The sequence below is a fragment of the Megascapheus bottae genome, chromosome 13, assembly GCF_031878675.1.
Source record: "Megascapheus bottae isolate mThoBot1 chromosome 13, mThoBot2.hap1, whole genome shotgun sequence".
NCBI classification, from domain to species: Eukaryota; Metazoa; Chordata; class Mammalia; order Rodentia; family Geomyidae; genus Megascapheus; species Megascapheus bottae.
The window spans coordinates 39,232,588-39,250,153 of record NC_143521.1 but is presented as its reverse complement, the minus strand read 5'-3'; the positions used below and the strand labels follow the sequence as shown (position 1 = coordinate 39,250,153).

Here is a 17,566-nt window from a genome sequence, read left to right as displayed (position 1 = left end):
AGCCATGTTATCCACATTTGTCAACTAGAGTTGTGATTTTTCTCAAAATTACACAGCTAATTTGCTGTTGTGTTGAGACTAAAAATGTATAAGCTCTTTTTCATACTAGCAGTACTCTATGTTGCTCTTTGAAAACTTATTTCCTCCATTTTAAAATAAGAATGTGACTAGCCTAATGCAGGACAGCAAGGTGGGATTCAAGACAACCATGATTTGGATATGTTATTGCTTATATGACTAATTCATGTAACTCCATATTATATTAATCTGATCAATATTATATCTCCATAACTACATGATGACATTACATTTTGATTTGAATGAGCATGGTTTAATTTACAGAAAGAATTTCCTTGGATTAATAATGCATGTTTATCGCAAAGAAATTTTTAAATAATAAAGCTTCCTACAATCTCTGCAAATGCAGGGGCATTTCATTGCTGATACTTTTAGCTTTCCAATGGACAGTGGCAGTTGGCAGAAGAGTTTTGTCTGTGAAAATTGGTGTTACCAAAGCAGGAGCGAGGATAGGACATCAATAGCCTGCCTGGACAGGCTCTGATGTATCAGAGCTGAATATTAATCTCAAAGTCCCAGTCAGCTCATATATCCATTATTACATGGTAATAAATGTTTAGAAAACCCCTGCAAAATTCCATGTGATTTCATTCCTTTCTGTTTCCCCACTCTCATGAGCAGTTCTTATTTCATACCATGAAAGATTGGGTCCTGCAGCTATAATTCTTACATTGGAACCTTGTTGTTTACTGAAGATTTGCTGTGTGCCTTGGCTGATAAAGCATTTTCCAGGCCTCCAATTTTAGGTAGCAAGGTTGTCATGATTCTCAAACAGAGGCTGTTGCTTGGGCTAGCAGCAAGATGGCTGGGCTCTGTTGACATAGCCAGATGCCCTCTGGTAAACATTCAGTGTCAAAGAAATCATGCTATAATGAAATTTCTTGCACAATCCCAGTAATATGTTTTTGCCAATCTTAGGACTAAATGTAAATGCTACTTACACTAAGCCAGTCAGAAAAATATGGATCAACTTACAAATTAATGTCCTTTTTACTAATTTGATACCTTTTTTTTTTGGCCAAGCCTGGGCGCTCAGGGCACTGTCCTTGGGTTTTCTCAAGGCTAGAGCTCTACCACTTGAGCCACAACACCACTTCTGGCTTTTTTCTATGTATGTGGTACAGAGGAATCAAACCCAGGTCTTTTTTTTTGTGTCAGTCTTGGGGCTTGAACTCAAGCAGTGGGTGCTGTTCCTGAGCTGCTTTTGTTCCAATCTAGCACTGTACCTCTTGATCCATGGCTCCACTTCTGGCTTTGTTTTTGTTGTTGTTGTTGTTGTTGTTTTGGTGCTTGGAGATGAGAATGTTACATACTTTTCTTACCTAGGTGGACTTTGAACTGCATCCTCAGATCTCAATCTCCCAAGTAATTCGAACTACAGGTGTGGACCACCAGTATCTGGCTAATTTGATATATTGATGAAGCAAATCAACTAAGTTTTGTTCCTCTAGATAAATCTGATTAAGCCTGATACTGAAATACCGCAAAGGAACAAGCTTATATAGTACTTATCGTACATGATCTAATTTAAAACATGAAATTCATGGGTGGATCAACAAGATGGGGTATTTATACACAATGGAATTCTTTGCTGCTGTCAGAAAGAATGACATCGCCCCATTTGTAAGGAAATGGAAAGACTTAGAAAAAATCATATTAAGTGAAGTAAGCCAGACTCAAAGGAACATAGGCCCGATAGTCTCCCTCATTTGTCATAATCAGTAGAAACCTTGGGCTCTCCTAGCAGAGATTTACAGTATAACAAAATCTAGAGACATTAGGCCAAATAGTATAACACTAAATGTAAGGACCTTCAGGATAAGGAAACAAAAGCCATATAATGTGTGACTGTTGTCCTTAACATACTATGTTATCTCTCATCTCTTTTTCCATCCCTTGGTTATCTCATATTGTTACAATATTTCACCTTGTTATCTGATATATTTTATATGTGCTTAATTATTTGAAATTGGATAGGGAAGCGGAAAAGTCAAGGTAAGTGGGGGGGGGGAGAGGGAATGGGGACCATGTCGTGAGAAAGGGTATCAATGTTTGTGAAGTTATGCACATTCCATCTGCTGAATATAATGTAACCCTTCTATTAATCACAATAAAAAATTATTTAAAAATTTTTTTTAAAACATGAAATTTTAAAAGAAATTATCTTAAAGAAAGTGAAGAAACCACGTTGATGCTAAGAACTCAGCATAGGGTCCAGTCATAGTGCATATAACCCCAAACCTAACTTGCCCAAGGGTTAGCTTAATGACAGGGAGATTTACTATGTTTTTATATAGCCAAATAAATAAATCTGAGGTTGACATTTTTTAAAATGTGAATTCTGAAGATTGAAGAATTGTTTAAAAGGATCTAGGAAACAAATTCTTCAAAGTAAGAGGGAAAAGAATAAAAATACTGTGTAAAAAACCATAAAAGTAGAGAGGAAAGTAGCACTGGGTCTAGAATCACCAGGCTGCCTAGTAGCTAGTAAATACCCCTGGGATTTTATAAATCACTTAGCTTTTGTGGACACTTAGCTTTTTGACCCTGAAGTGGTTAGACCAGGGAATCATTAACTTGTCAATTTAAAGTTTTTGATATTCATTTCCTCCCTCTTTGGTAGTTTAGGTCTAATTCTTCTTAAGGAAGCTCTTCGTGGTATACTGGAGTGAGTTAGCTATCTGTCTGTTTATATGTGAGGAGATCCCATAAACAGGGTAGGTTTATTCCTCTCTCAGCTCCAGGGAGCTGGCACAGAACCAGAGAGCTACACTACCTAATTTAGATTTGGTTCTAAATAAAGGGGAACTTAGTATATCTCTTATGAAATGAAAACAGATAGATAGATAGATAGATAGATAGATAGATAGATAGATAGATCTTTAACTATGCTATCACCGGGAATTTTAACACATGACTCTTGGCCTTAAAATGTTTATGGTTTGACAGAGTAGCTATGAAGATGGAATGAACTGAATTGAAGTGGGTTGTATCTTCATTTAATAGTAGGGCCACCAGGACACAGTGGTGTGTACCACTAAAAAAATAGTAAGTATTTCTGAGATTTGTTTTTTGTTTTGTCAGTCGTGGGGCTTGAACTCTGGGCCTGGGCATTTTTCCTGAGCTCTTCAGCTTAAGGCTACTGCCCTACCCTTTGAGCCACAGCATCACTTCCGGTTTTCTAGTGGTTACGTGGAGGTAAGAGTCTCAGTCTTTAGTGCCCATGCTGGCTGTGAACCTTGATCCTCAGATCTCAGCCTCCTGAGTAGCTAGGATTACAGGTGTGAGCCGCTGGGCCTGGCTTTCTTAGACTTTTACCATTTCCAAAACGAGGCAAATGAGTGATGTCCTTTGCTGTGTTTATCCCAGATCTCAGAAGCATTGAATAGTTATGTGTGTACTAGAAGATCTGCAATGTCTACTAATCTGCCCTCACGTGGTCTCTTCTAGCCTCTGAGAATGATTTGCTAAATAAACGCCTAAAGCTTGATTATGAAGAAATCACTCCTTGCCTAAAAGAAGTAACTACCATATGGGAAAAGATGCTTAGCACCCCAGGAAGATCAAAAATTAAATTTGACATGGAAAAAATGCACTCGGCTGTTGGGCAAGGTAAGCCTTATTGGGACCCAGTGGCCAGCCTCATTCACGGAGAACTGGGTAAGTGTAGAGTTGAGTTTTAGTGACCATCTCTCCTTTTCATCACAACTTTATCTACTCTGTTTTAGATACCTTACTTAACAGATGTAAATTGCATCACTTTTCTTTTTTAAATGATACATTTATTATGTTCAGTAGTTGTACAAAGGAGTTACCATTCCATAAATCAGTTTGTGAGTGCAGTGTATCATGGCATTCTGCATCATTCTCTCATGTGCCTCCTAACCCAAACCTTCCCCTCAATTTTTAAAATTTTCATAGAATATGCATTTAATATCTTTCCTTTACCCATTCCTCTTCCTCCCTTCACTTGACCTCTCTTGCATACCTGGTATTTATTTTGTTGGACTGTAAGTTAGCTTTTCTGAGGAATTACACCGTATGAATTGGCCCCTGCAAATGCCATACTATGTACGCTTACATAAAACCTCATTTGTGTTTATTTGTACATTTATCAATTCTAGCGTCTACATATGAAAGAAAACGTATTCTTTGTCTCTGTGGGTCTGAGTTACTTCACGAAACAATTTTTTCCAGATTCATCCATTTCTTTGCAAATGAATAATATGCTTCTTAGTAGATGAATAAAATTTCATTGTTAAGCTAATTAAAATGCTCCCAAATCATGGAACAGCGTAACAAAAAGATAATCCAAGGGTTATAAGCCATGTAGGTGTTGTGATGATATGTTTTGAATTAAATAGTAAACTAATAAGAAATTGTGTAATTTCTCTCGGGGAGATCAGATTGCAGAGCATAGACTTTAGACAGGTGGTTCTAGGTTTGGCCCAGCCAAGCTGTGTGTTCTGCAGTGTGATAGTAAGCAAAGACTCAAGGCCTCGGAGCCCATTTTCCCTGTGGGTCAGATGTGGGTGTTGGTAATGGTGAGGAAAGAATGTGGACCCAAGAGCACATCACATGTGTCTGCTGTCCTTCCAGCCTTGAAGGGTGGCAGTGGGGGCTGCCTTCTAGTCTCAGCTGTTTATTGATCCAGGAGGATAAGGTTAGTTTTGCAACTAAGTTTGGGAACGTCTCCAGCAGTTTGACATAGTGATACTCATTTTTTTAAATGTGGTTTTATATTTTTATCATTCTGTTTCTCTTGGGTTGCTTTCTACTAATTCATTTTTATTATACACTATAAAAACATCACTCCACCAGGGATTGGAAAATTTAAAAATAAAAACTGATCCTTTACAGATAGGTTGAAAAGCATCATTTTAGAGCGTAGTTTCTATAATTTCAGTGTTTAGAAGAAATTATGTTTTTAATGTATTTTAGTGTCTGCTGCCAAGAGCAGAAACTTCCACCTATAAACTATTTTTATTGCTACTACGATCTAGTCCTGAATAACTGTTTGTTTGTGATAAAGGTGCACATGTATATATATGTATATCCATATATATACATATGTGTGTATATTATATATATGTATGTATACTATGATCTTCTTCCTTTATTGGTTATACAGACTTAATGGAGCAAAGCAGCTTCTCTGTGATAGTTTTAGGTGTTTTTAAGTCTTTCATTAATTAATTAAGTGCCAGCACTGGGCTTTAACTGAGGATCTCATGTTTTTCCTAAGCTCAAAGCTTGTGCTCTACCACTATTGCCACATCTTCACTTCTGACTTTTTGCTGATTAATTGGAAATAGGAGTCTTGCAGACTTTTCTGCCCAGGCTCACTTTGACCTGTAATCCTCAGATCTCGGCCTTCTGAATAGCTAGGATCACAGGCATGAACTTTTAATTAGTTTTGTTGGAGTCCATTTTACTGGTGATGAGTAGTTGTCACTGGTTGTAACTTTTTTTTTTGCCAGTCCTGGAGTTTGAACTCAGGGCCTGGGCACTGTCCTTGAGATTTCTTAAGGCTAGCCCTCTACCACTTGAGCCACAGCACCACTTCTGGCTTTTTCTGTGTATGTGGTACAGAGGACTCAAACCCAGAGCTTCATGCTTGCCAGGCAAACTCTCTACCACTAGACTACACTCTTGGCCCCTGGTTGTGACTTTTCCATTCCTATGGATCAGGACACTGGGCTTAGAGCAGGGGATTATGAGTTCACACCTTAGGCTACAGGATTCTCACCACTACTGTGTTGGGTCTGGGTGATCCACTCCTTGGCTATGCTATTCTCAAGATCCAGCCATGATGAAGACTGAGCTTTTGAATAGGCAAGGCTTTCCAGTGTGATCTGGAGCAAGTCTTCTCACCTTCCTGGACTCCTACCTCGGGACTGGTAGCATGAGATCTTTGTACTGGTTGTTCTAGTATTCTTAACATCCATTCTAACATTGGTTGATGGAAGTTTACCCTCAAACCAGGTGGCCCAAGATAGCAGCATCTGTTTTTTGTTTTTGGTTTGTTTGGTTTTTTTCTTTTTTCACAGTTGACTAGGTGTTGATCTTTCATGGTCTATGTCAGCTATTCCAAATATTTGAGTATCTCAGAGGCCTGGCACCTGGGCATCTGTTTTTCATTTTGTATTGTAGAAGGAGAAGCAATAGCAAACACTCAAGGAATCTCGACGTTGTGTGGTGGAGTTGGGCATGGATGATTGGACAGTGAGTTTATGTACTGAGGTGAGCTCAGGCTGGATCTGGAACTCCTCCAGGATTCTCTGCCTTAGTCACATTGTTTCCCTGCACTAGCTCTTTCTAACAGTTAAGGGATTGTCTGTCAGCCAGCTTCAACACATTAAGGCTGACCACTCCGCACAAATAACTGCTCTCCATGTTATAACTCAGAATTTTACTACAAGATTAACTCAGAACCCTAACTCTGCCCTTTCGAGTAGAGGCTGAGTCACTTCAGTCCCAGCAAGGGTGCTGAGGCCTTTCCTCCTAACCATCTGCTGCCTTCTTCATGTGGAAGAAGGAAGAAAAATTCTATGGGATGTTAGATGATTCCAAGTTTAGCATAATTCAGAATAATTTCTTTAAAGATGTAAAACTTCAGAAGCCAGGATATATATTTCTAGAAATGTAATTGGAACAGTTAGTAACATGTGTCAGATGCACACTTTGCTTGCCTTTGACCATGCAATGCCATTTATAGAAAATTGTTCTAGAAAGTAGCCAGCCCCAAATTTTTCTTACTGCAGTAAAAAAAAAAAGCTTATTGTGTTGTAGTTTGATAGCCTAAACCAAAACCAAAGCAACCCAACCATGTGACTAACCATGTTATAAGTCCTTGAAAGCAACATACATCTATTTAGTGATGTAAAAAAGTTTAAGATAACTTGTTCAGTGATTTAAAAAAAGTATAGCATGATCTCTTGTACAGTTGATATTTCCATAATGTACACATAGAGAAACATCCAGAATGTGTTCAGATACTAGGGATTGAGGCAGGAACACCATCCTTCTGGGTTACTTGGCGTGGCCCTGGGCTTCAAATTTTCCTGGTGTAATAATCAATAGCCTTTCTTCTCTTCATTTTGGAAAGCTTCCCATTCTGATTTATAAATTGTAGGTTTACTTAGGGTGGCCTATATTTCTTTCGTTTGCTCTGCTTTCTTTTCTTTTCTTTTTTTTTTTTTATTCATGTTGGTCCTAAGGTTTGAACTCAGGGCCTAGGCATTGTCCCTGAGATTTTTTTGTGGGAGATTAGTACTCTACCACTTGAGCCATAGCTCTATTTCCAGCTTTCGTGATGTTTAATTGGAGATAAAAGTCTTATGGACGGGGCCGGGAGTTTGGCCTAGTGGTTAAAGTGCTTGCCTAGCATGCATGAAGACCCGGGTTCGATTCCTCGGTACCACATACATAGAAAAAAGCCGGAAGTGGTGCTGAGGCTCAAGTGGTAGAGCTCTAGCCTTGAGAAAGTCCAAGGACAGTGCTCAGGCCCTGAGCTCAAACCCAGGACTGGCAAAAAAAAAAAAAAAAAAAAAAGTCTTATGGACTTTCCTGCCTGGCCTGGGTCAAACTTCGGTCTTCAGACCTTGGCCTCTTACTTATTAAATGTCCAAGATTACAAAAATGAGCCACCAACCCCTGGGTTGGCCTTTCATTTTTATATCTTTTGTGTTTTCAGAGAGTTACCCTCCCAAACACACATTTTTGAGCAAGTAATCATATATTAAGTCAATAAAAAGCTTAAGTTATTTACATGGAGGCTAAGGTGAACTAATTCTGCCTAACCAGAACTCTGCCTACAGGCTCTGGGTCGACTCCATTGCCAGGTTTCTCTCTCGGTCTAGGAGTAAAGCAAAAGAGCAAGGGCAAGGATATTCCAGACCATTCCTAGCAAAAACATGACGCCTGATTTGTGAGATCCTTTCCTTTGAATCCTAGACTCTCAGCTTTAACCTTTCATACTGTTTCATTCATGATGCCCCCCACTAACATAGCCAGAATTCTTCTCTCTAAACACTTACGTCTGATAAGATAATTTAATGATTTAGTAATAAGAGGAAATTGGACATCTCATACATAGGGAAAAATTTCCAACCTGACCAAAAATATTTTGGGAAAAAAATCCCCACCATAAATTATTTGTCACATCAACTATTTTGTTCCTTCACATTTGCTTATAGACAGGGTTTGAATTTCAAAGCCATGGTGTCAGTGGGGCTGAGCTTGGCCATCTCCAGCTTCAGATGGCAGTCAGCATTCTTGTCTTCATGCTGTATCAATGCCTCCACAGTCATGCTGGCTCTTCGCCGTGCCGTGGTCATCACTGTTGCCCCTGTCTGACTGCTATAGGGACACCAGTCCTGGGCCTAGAGCCTACCTGGACAATGCAGGATGACCTCTTTACCCCAGGATCCTTACTTAATTAGATCTGGTGTAAGGCCACATTCCTGGCTCCCAGAAATTAGGAGGAAGTAGACATTTGAGAGGGCCACCATTCCTCTTACTACACAGGGTCATCAGGCTAATGCCAAGATAAATATTAGAGAAAGCATGAGATGAGACCAGTTAGCTGAGCCCTTATGTTTCTTCTACTGGCCAGCCTAATTGTTCTCTTTTAAGTCACTAAAATATGCAAGGGAAATGGCAAGGTGCTTACTATACCTAGTGGTGCCTTCTCTCTGGTTTATTTTTTTCCTCTTTCCTTCCTCCTCAAGGCTAGGTTTAAATGAAGGAGTCTATAAAACTTGGGTTGCTCAGTTAGAAAAGATCCAGCTCACCTTCCTCAGGGCTCTGCTTCTCCTTGACTTAGGAGATCCCAGTTTGCTCTGTAGATTTTCATGTTTCTTCTTGTTGCTTTATTACATTATTCATTGATACCAGGTAGGAATCATGTTATAGTTACTGGCTCACCCTTTCAAAGTCTAACCTAGTCAGAACATACTATAACTTGGAAAGACCAGAGGGAAATAAGAGTGGAGCCAAGGGAAGTGAAGGGATCGTGGGAGGTGGGAAGGAAAGGAACAAATATGACAAAGTCTCTGTTGCTTCCTGTGCCATTAATTCATAGTGGAACAAGAATTTGGATTGTGGAATGAAACACAACCCTTCATGAAGTGTTGTTTTTATAGTTTCCACCTCTCCCTCTTTTAAAGGTGTGCCACGTCATCACCGCGGTGAAATCTGGAAATTTCTAGCTGAGCAGTTCCACCTTAAACACCCATTTCCCAGTAAACAGCAGCCAAAGGATGTGCCCTACAAAGAACTCTTAAAACAGCTCACCTCCCAGCAGCATGCCATCCTCATCGACCTCGGTGAGTCTGCACTGTCCGTTGGAGATGAATCAGCAGGGTTTACACTCAAACAATCTGAAGAGACTGGCCAGGTTATTTAGCGAAGTGTCTTTAGGTTTAGAAATCAAAATTTACTACTGAGATTATTAATTTGAAAAGCTCCAGAGTGATCCCAAATGTTCTCTTCAGGTATATAAAAACCTCTTCTTTTCACTGGGCAGCTGGCTTATTCTGCTTGGCATGGGGTGGGGTCTGTTCATTAAGTCATAATTCAGACATCAGTGGCGCGTTTTTATGGTCAGCTGTAGGAACATGCTGGGACATACAAAGGCATGGTTTTATTTTGGAATTGGGACAATGGACTCAAATACACAAAGAAACTGCATGGCGAATATATTTGAAAATCCTGCTAGACTGATTACAGTTGTGATGCACAGAAGACCTTCTGACTGTTAGCAGGTGTGAAGGGTTGTACAGTGTGGTTCAAGTGGCATGTGCTCACACTCACCTGCTTACTCTCAGACCTTGATGCTGGAGAATCCAGCTCCATGGCATCCTTGAGAAACTGCCTGGCTGCAGACTCTGTCCTTTATCCATACTGGAGTAGTGTCCCTGCCAAGTCCTTCTGTCCAAGCCATACTCCTTCCCCAAAGACACTATCATAGTGCTGTTGTTATTAAAAGGTAGTGCTTATCTTTACTTTGGGCTAAGTGCCATGTAGAGTGGCTTTATTAATCGACTTCCATTCATCTACACAGTGTTGCACATATCGGTAATGTTGAGAAGCTTTAAACAGAAACGTTAAATAACTTGCTCAGAATGATCCAGCCAAATGGCTGCTGAACGGTGTGGTGGCCAAACTTTTACTGCCCTGCCCTTGCTTTCCCCTGTAGAATTCAACCTTTGTGGGCTGGATAGGGCTGTTTTGCCAGTATGCCCTTAGCTTCCAGTGTTAACACTGCATTGTGCAGTAGCTGCTCAACAAATCTTTTTATGAAATTCAGCTGCAGTCACATGTGACTCTCAACAGTCCTGTGAAACTGCCTCTATATCCTCTCAAAGTAATGAGGAAACTGAGGCACTGAGCAGTCAAATGTTAACCCCACTCAGTCCATCTGAGTAGAGGTGCCAATTCTTAAACCCATCATCCCTCTGTGTGCCACAATAAGGCCACACCAAGAGGTTCTAGACCAAGAGGTTCCAGGCCGCTGTGGAAGTGGAATCCCTGACCACGAAGGCCTCAGTGGAGCCAGAGTCCCCAGTAACCCTGAGGACAGCTGCTGTATGCAGGCAACTGAAACGACATCATGCTTCTATGGTGTGAAGTGGAGATGGATTTGGGGTAGGAGGTGGACAGGAGTCAGCACTCTTCTCCTCTGCAGTCCTCCCCAGGACAGAAGGAGGAGTGCAAGGTTTCTCTTCCCAGTGCTGGTGTTTTCCTCCGTAGCCTCCCTTCAGTGCTGCACAGCCAGCCTTCTGCCTCATGCTCCTGTCTAATCACTTTCCTGTAAAGGGTGATGAAAGTCCCAACTGACCCAGAGCCCCTGCCTGGCTCAGCCTCTTCCTGAGGAGCTGTGCTTGAGCCTCAGTCCAGGAGGCCTCTCTGCCTGAGTCACAGCTCCTGATTCACAGGCAGAGTCAGGCTTACCTACATCCTCTCTGTCCCCACCCTAGGAAGCAGTGGATAACCCCATCCCCCAGCCAGCACTGACTGCCGCCTCACCTCTGGCCTGGTGGATGATGTCTCAACAACCTCCTGGAGGCCTATAAGAACCTCCCATTGCAACAGTTTCTTAAGTTACCTTCCTAGTCTCCCCAGTGTTTATCCAGAGAATTTCCCAGGTCATCCCTCCCCATTTGAGTCAGGAAAACTTGGGTATTAGCTCAGCCCTAGCAGTGGAGTCCCTCCTGCTGAGCTCAGGCTCTGCTCCATAGGTGAGGATCTGGAGGCCTGATGCAGAGGTCTCGCCAGACCTTGTTCATAACTTCCCCAGCCTCTCACCAAGGACTATGCCTTTGCCACAGCCTGGGCCCATACTTTCTACTTAGTCTGCACAATAGCTGACTTAGGCCTAATAAGGTGCAGAGTACAGAGTGAAGTCAAATCAATCGTTGAGCTGGGTGTGGTAGGGCAGCCTGTAATTGCAGGTGTGCAAGTGGTGATAGTTAGGAAGTTAATGTCCTAGACCATCTGGGCAAAAGTGCTCAGACGCTGTGTGAGCACTGAGGAGAAGGTGGAAGGTGAAGTTTGAATGTGAAGTAGCTCTTGCATGTGTATGAAAAGACTTGAATAATGAAATCCATTGAAAGTGTTTTAGAAAGGGATTAGGGGATGAATTTGATCAGTTTGATTCTGTGCGTATATGGAAATGTCGCAATGAAAGCCCTTTGTTTTGTTTTTCAATGGATAAAAATGAAAATAAAAGCAAAAGGACTGGGCTGATACTTGAGGCTCTGAATTCAATCTCCAGTAATGCAAAAACAAACAAAACAACAGTGTCCTTATGCTGGCAAGAAGAACAGGGTAATTTGTGGTTAGTTGTAACTTAACTTTTCATGGATTTTTATTTTCCTGCCTCTTACTTTTACTTTTTGAAATGGGCCTTAAGTCTATAAAATTTGCTGTAGGATTTTTTTCCTCTAAAAAGTAAAAATAATAGATGTTGCAGTTAGTGTTTTGTAGCTTATAAAATGTTTCCAAACTTGGTCAGATTTTATCCTTACACAGCTCTGTACAAAGTTAGGCACAGGTCATTAGTTCCATTGCAGAAGTGATGAATGAGGCCCAAGAACTGGAGTGCTTTGCTTTAGCTTTGTCACAGACTTGGGGGCAAGACTGAGGCTCCTCAGTCCTCAGGCCCCATTCCTCCCAGGAAACCCTACTTCAGAGTCTTTTGTGGCTCTGTCCATTCTCTTTCTAGAGAACTCCCCTCTGCCTCTAATCTGAGGAAGCCATGTTCTTTCAGAAGGGTCCACAGCCAACCAGGAGGAAACATCTCTCAGAGCTTCACTTCACAAAGCACACTCTCGGACACTGGCCCCAGAACCTGCCTCACCCTTTATGCTGCTTCTAGTTACATTCAGTTTTCTGGCCTTCAGATGGCTGACCTTTCTCTTCTCTATTCAACTCTTTCCCTTTATGGGTACCAATCCTGAGCCTTAAACATAGGGATTGGGGCTCTGTCTCTGAGATTTTTTGCTCAAAGCTATTGTTCTACTCTTTGAGCCCTGGTTCCACTTCCAGCTTTTTTCTTTTTTTATTGGGGGGGGGTTGTTAATTGGAGATAAAAGTCTCATGAATTTTTCCACCTTGGCTGGTTTCAAGCAAAGATTCTCAGATCTCAGCCTCCTGAGTAGCTAGATTACAGACATGAGCCACTGGCAACCATCTAGAAGTCTAAAAGTGACATTTTTGATGAGCTTTTAGTTTCCTTTCCAGTCAGACCAAGATAAGTTAGGCCAGCCTGTGATGACTGAAATAAAGTGCGTGGAGGATCATTTAGATCAAGATCTAACCCAGCATGTGAATTTTCTTTCCACACGTAACCAAAGGTTTAAAATCTGCCTGTTTATCTGGAAGAGAACTGTGTGAGGAAAACACTTTCTTCATGGACTTTAAGTCCATTAAAAGCTGCGTAATAGATGGGCCTCTGAAAGGAAAGCTTCAACCAAGGGTACTACAGTGAAGGGCAAGTAAAGACAGTGACTGCAAAATGTCTTCTTCCTGCCTGGCTGGTGGCTGCCTCATTTGACCTTAGCCCAGAGTCCAGTGTTGCACTCTTTGTATAGGATCCAGGACTCTCACTGCACACAAAGGTGTGCAGACAGAAGCAGCTTGCTTCTTCATCTTTGTCTGGAAGCCTGGTGAGAGCAATATAAAACCTTGATGGCAAAAGACAGAAAAAGTGTCAAGAATTTGTTACATGATAGCAATAATAACCTGTCTGTCCAATTTGGGACTCTGGAGCACAATTGGACAATCAACAGTTTCAGAGTCTAATAAATTTTTTTTTGTGTGGGTCATGGGCCTTGAACTTGGCTTGGGCGTTGTCTGTGAGCTCTTCAGCTCAAGGCTACCACCCTACCCTTGAGTCAAGCCCCACTTCCCCTTTTCTAGAGATTAACTGGAAATAAGAGTCTCAGGTCCTTTTGTGCCTGGGCTGGCTTTGAACCTTGATCCTCAGATCTCAGCCTCCTGAATAGCTAAGATTATAGGTGAGAGCCACCGCACTCAGCAGTCTAATGAATTATTGCACCAGCAGCTACACATGTTATTTCACTGGGTGTTTTGTGGGTTTTGGGAGCCTCAAGTTGGTAAAGAATTTACTGAGACAGGAGAGGAAGAGAAACAGAAGTTTAGTATAGACACAGTTAGCAGGGCAGAGGAGTATGCTACTGCTGCTGCTGCTAATCTGATATAGGATAGGGACAAACTTTATAGGTTTAGGGAGGATTGTGTTGAGCAGCTAGTTCTTTATGCAGACCCTTTTGATGAGCTATTTCTCCTTCTCAGACTATGTATGGTTCAATTTTCATAGGCACAGAACAGGTTTAGCATTCAGTTTTCTTATCTGCATTCCATCTGACCCATTTTGAGGGTTTGACTTGTTTCCTCATTCCACCTGACTTGTCTTGCACGCTAGGCTCACCTACATTGCACCTGGACCTTAATAGTATACCATGTCCCCTTAACAGGGGGCCTCTTCCACAGGATTGGCTGATGTTTCTCACATTATCAGATCAGGTCATTGTAAATATGCCCTGTAACCTCACAGTGCTATAACTGAATGAATATGAATGAACAAAGGAAAGAATAAAATTTCTTTCTTGGAGATATGAAAGCTGAAAAATGCTTAATAACAAGCATCCCTTTCGTTAAGAGACATCCTTGTGTTTAGTGTTTGCAGAATTCCATTGTTAAGACTCTCACTGTAGCCAATTTAAGGCTGCCACCTTGAAGTTACAAGTGGCAAGTTGGGCCAGACAGAGCCCTTAGAGCCAGGTCCATCAGTCACTGAACTTTTGTTGAATGCTTCTCAGAAATACTGAATTGCAGAAGGGTTCTTTTGACTTTAGCCACCATGCCATTAGTAGCAGTTCCACATATTCTTCTCAAGTACTGGATACATTCCATATACTTAGGAAACACACTTTCTTGTGTTAAGGCTGTTATTAGACAACTGATACCCAAAGTAACAATTTAAGTCTGAAGTATGGTACAAAGGGACTCCTCCAGTCGTCCCCCCCCCCCCACCTCTGCAATCTCTGCCCTATTGTCTCTCTGCCCTGTGTCTCTCTTGTTTCAAATTCTGCTCCATTTAAGAAGCTGTTAGGGGGCCAGGAGTTTGGTCTACTGGTAGAGCTCTTGCCTAGCATGCACAAAGACCTGGGTTTGATTCCTTCATAGAAAAAGCCAGAAGTGGCTATGGCTATGGTAGAGCTCTAGCCTTGAGAAAGCCCAAGGACAGTACTCAAGGCACTGAGTTCAAGCCCCAGGACTAGCAAAAAAAAAAAAAAAAAAAGAGGAGGAGGAGGGAAAAGGAGAAGCAGCAGCAGCAGCCGCTGTAAGGACCACAGACCTTGTAGATCATCTTCATGGAAGTCACTACTGCAGGTGCCAATGAAGATCTGTCTAGGAATTACAGGGTGAGGTGGGACTACCCATTTCTAGTACCACTCCCTAGAGACCAGGAATCTCAGGCTTCCAGGGGAGGGAGTAAAAGAAACTTGCCAGTCAACTCTTCGTGCCTGGGCCAGACTGAATAGCTCTGCAAGTGGCTCTGTGCTTCCTTTTGACTCTTTGGGCTGCTGGCAGCAATGCCATTGCCAGTGACAGCTGAGCACATCAGGCATCTCACACCAGGTGCAGCCAGGTGGGCTCTGCAGAGAGTAAGGCAATTCTCTCAAGATGGGATGTGTTTCTTAGTACACCTCTTTAGAGGCTACTGCCTCCATTCTGCTGCTAAAGCACTTCTTGGTAGGGGTCAGCCTGAGATACTCATATTGAGTAAGTCCTTGGGTGATGTGATTCCTGCTATAGGGTTCTTCAGCTTTCAAGTGTTAGGGAAAGAAAAGATGAGTCCTGGACAGATGTCCCTTAAATGAAATTCCTCCTAAGGTTGTGAATGAGCTGGTTGGGTTTTGCAGCATTCTTACATTTATTTGTCTTGGGTGGTACTAGGGATTGAATTTAGGGCCTCTCATTCTCCTACTTAAGCTGTGTCCTCACTCCTACATTTTCATTTAATATAACTATGGTGTTTCATTGTGCTCATTTTTGCCATTCTTCCATTTAACACATTCACATTTTGTCTGGGAAGGTAGACTATTTTCTCTTAATTGGAAGCTCAATTTTCAAGAATATGTGTGATATCTCTGAAAACAGTTTCCCTTGAGTGGTTCCTTCATAGCAACCACTTACATGAGGCATTGCCCATGTGCCCGCATGTGCAATTTTAAAGAAGAAGCCCAGGTTCAGAGAACTGACTGTTTAGAGTGCATATGCCAAAGGTAGTTGCTTGAGATACCGTTAAAGTACACCAGAGAATTGTTCTTAGCATGAGGGGTGCTAAAGATGATTTTCTATAAGCGATATAATGTTCTAGGTCTGTGGTTGATTGGGAGGCTACCAGTGACTCTGGAGGAGAACCGGGGGTCAGTGCCTGTTGGGACTCATGTCCCCACATTCCCATAGAGCATTGGCACAATGGGACTGTGGGTGGCCCCTGCCTTCAGGTTGCCAAAGTGGCTTCCTCCAAATGGAATTCTCTTCCTGAAGTGGTTTTGGGAGGCCTGAGGATGGAGCCTGTGGGGGAGTACTTGTGAGGTTCCATCTTGCTATCAGATCTAGAACTTAGTAAAGGTTGGCTGTCTGGTAGAACTTGGCCCCAGATCTGCTTTGCTTTGCTTTCACATAACAAAACACTTGGAACTAAGGCTATCATGTGAGGAAAATGACTAAATCTGCCCTCTCCCCAGTCAGGGGCCTCATTTGCAGGGCCCAATGCAAACAGAAATGTACAACTCCTGTATAAAGATTATAAATGCCAAGATAATGAGGGCAGCCCATGAAACCCCATATGAGGCAGAGGCAGTGTGACTTCATAGGGCATGCCATAAGGCTTCTCTGCCTCAACTCTGCTACTGTTGTGTGACCACATTTGAATAGGTCTCTCTCCAGCTGGCATGTTAGAGATGATATAGGGCTAAACGAGCAGTGGCCACTCTGCCTACCAGCAGAGAACTGCTGTGAGCTCTAGGCACTGTGGGAACTGCCTTCAGCTAGGAAACAGGACCTGACCCAAGGGAAGGATCACTTCAGCAGATTAAACCAAAAATAAGTAGTCCAAATAACTGAACCTTTAACAGAGTTCCTCCATACCATATGATGCTCTAGCTTCTAGCAGCCATTAACACCTGTTTGAAACCCAAAGAAAAACGGGTTTGTGTTTTGGACAGGAACATGGGGGGAGTGTAGGTGTTCCATCTCCCTGGGAGCTGCTGAGCGGGTGAGAGATGCTACTTGCTCTTGAGAAAGCTAAAGAGGACAGTGCAAGTGCACTGTGCAGTGTGGAAGCTGTAAGAGGCTGGTGAGCCCTTGAAATACAGTGGCTCCAAATTGAGGTGTGCTGTCAGTATAAAGAATATGCTGAATTTTAGGTTTTGGGGAGTGAAGGTAAAACATCTGTTTGTATTGATTGTGTAATTGAAGTGATAGTATTCTTTGAGTACTAAGGTTAAACAACATTCCTTACTAAAATTAATTTCACTTCTTCCTTCTAGTATTGGATTTTTTGAATTCTGGGTCTTGTACTTGTGAGGCAGGTGGCTCTCCCTCTTGAACCACACCCCAGCCCTCTTTTGCTTTATTTATTTTTCTGATAGGGCCTCACATTTTTGATCAGAGCTGGCTTCAGACCATAGTCCGCCTACCTAGATGCATGCCACCATGCCTGGCTTATTTTGTTGAGATACAGTTTCACATCCGCCTTTTGTCTAGACTGTCTTGAACTGGGCTCCCCTGGACCTCTGCCTTTTCCGCAGAGTTACAGGTATGAGCCACTGTGCCTGACTCAGCTCTTTTTAATGTTTTTACTAGGAACTATAAAACTCCATCTGTAGCTTACATTACAGCCCGGTTGCATCTGCTGCTCTAAACTTTAATAAAGCACAGACATGAT

At 42.1% G+C, this 17,566-nt stretch overlaps 1 protein-coding gene across 7 annotated transcripts in view; it reads left to right on the top strand.

Moving 5' to 3' along the window:
* The window catches only part of Tbc1d1 (TBC1 domain family member 1), a 167,065-nt gene that overhangs the window by 128,203 nt on the left and 21,296 nt on the right, over positions 1-17,566 (top strand). For all 7 annotated transcript variants that reach the window (XM_090343720.1, XM_090343719.1, XM_090343718.1 and 4 more), the window contains 2 exons: positions 3,529-3,690; positions 9,249-9,407. In XM_090343720.1, coding sequence (XP_090199846.1) covers positions 3,529-3,690; positions 9,249-9,407 — 321 coding nt within the window. The remainder of the gene's footprint in view (positions 1-3,528; positions 3,691-9,248; positions 9,408-17,566) is intronic.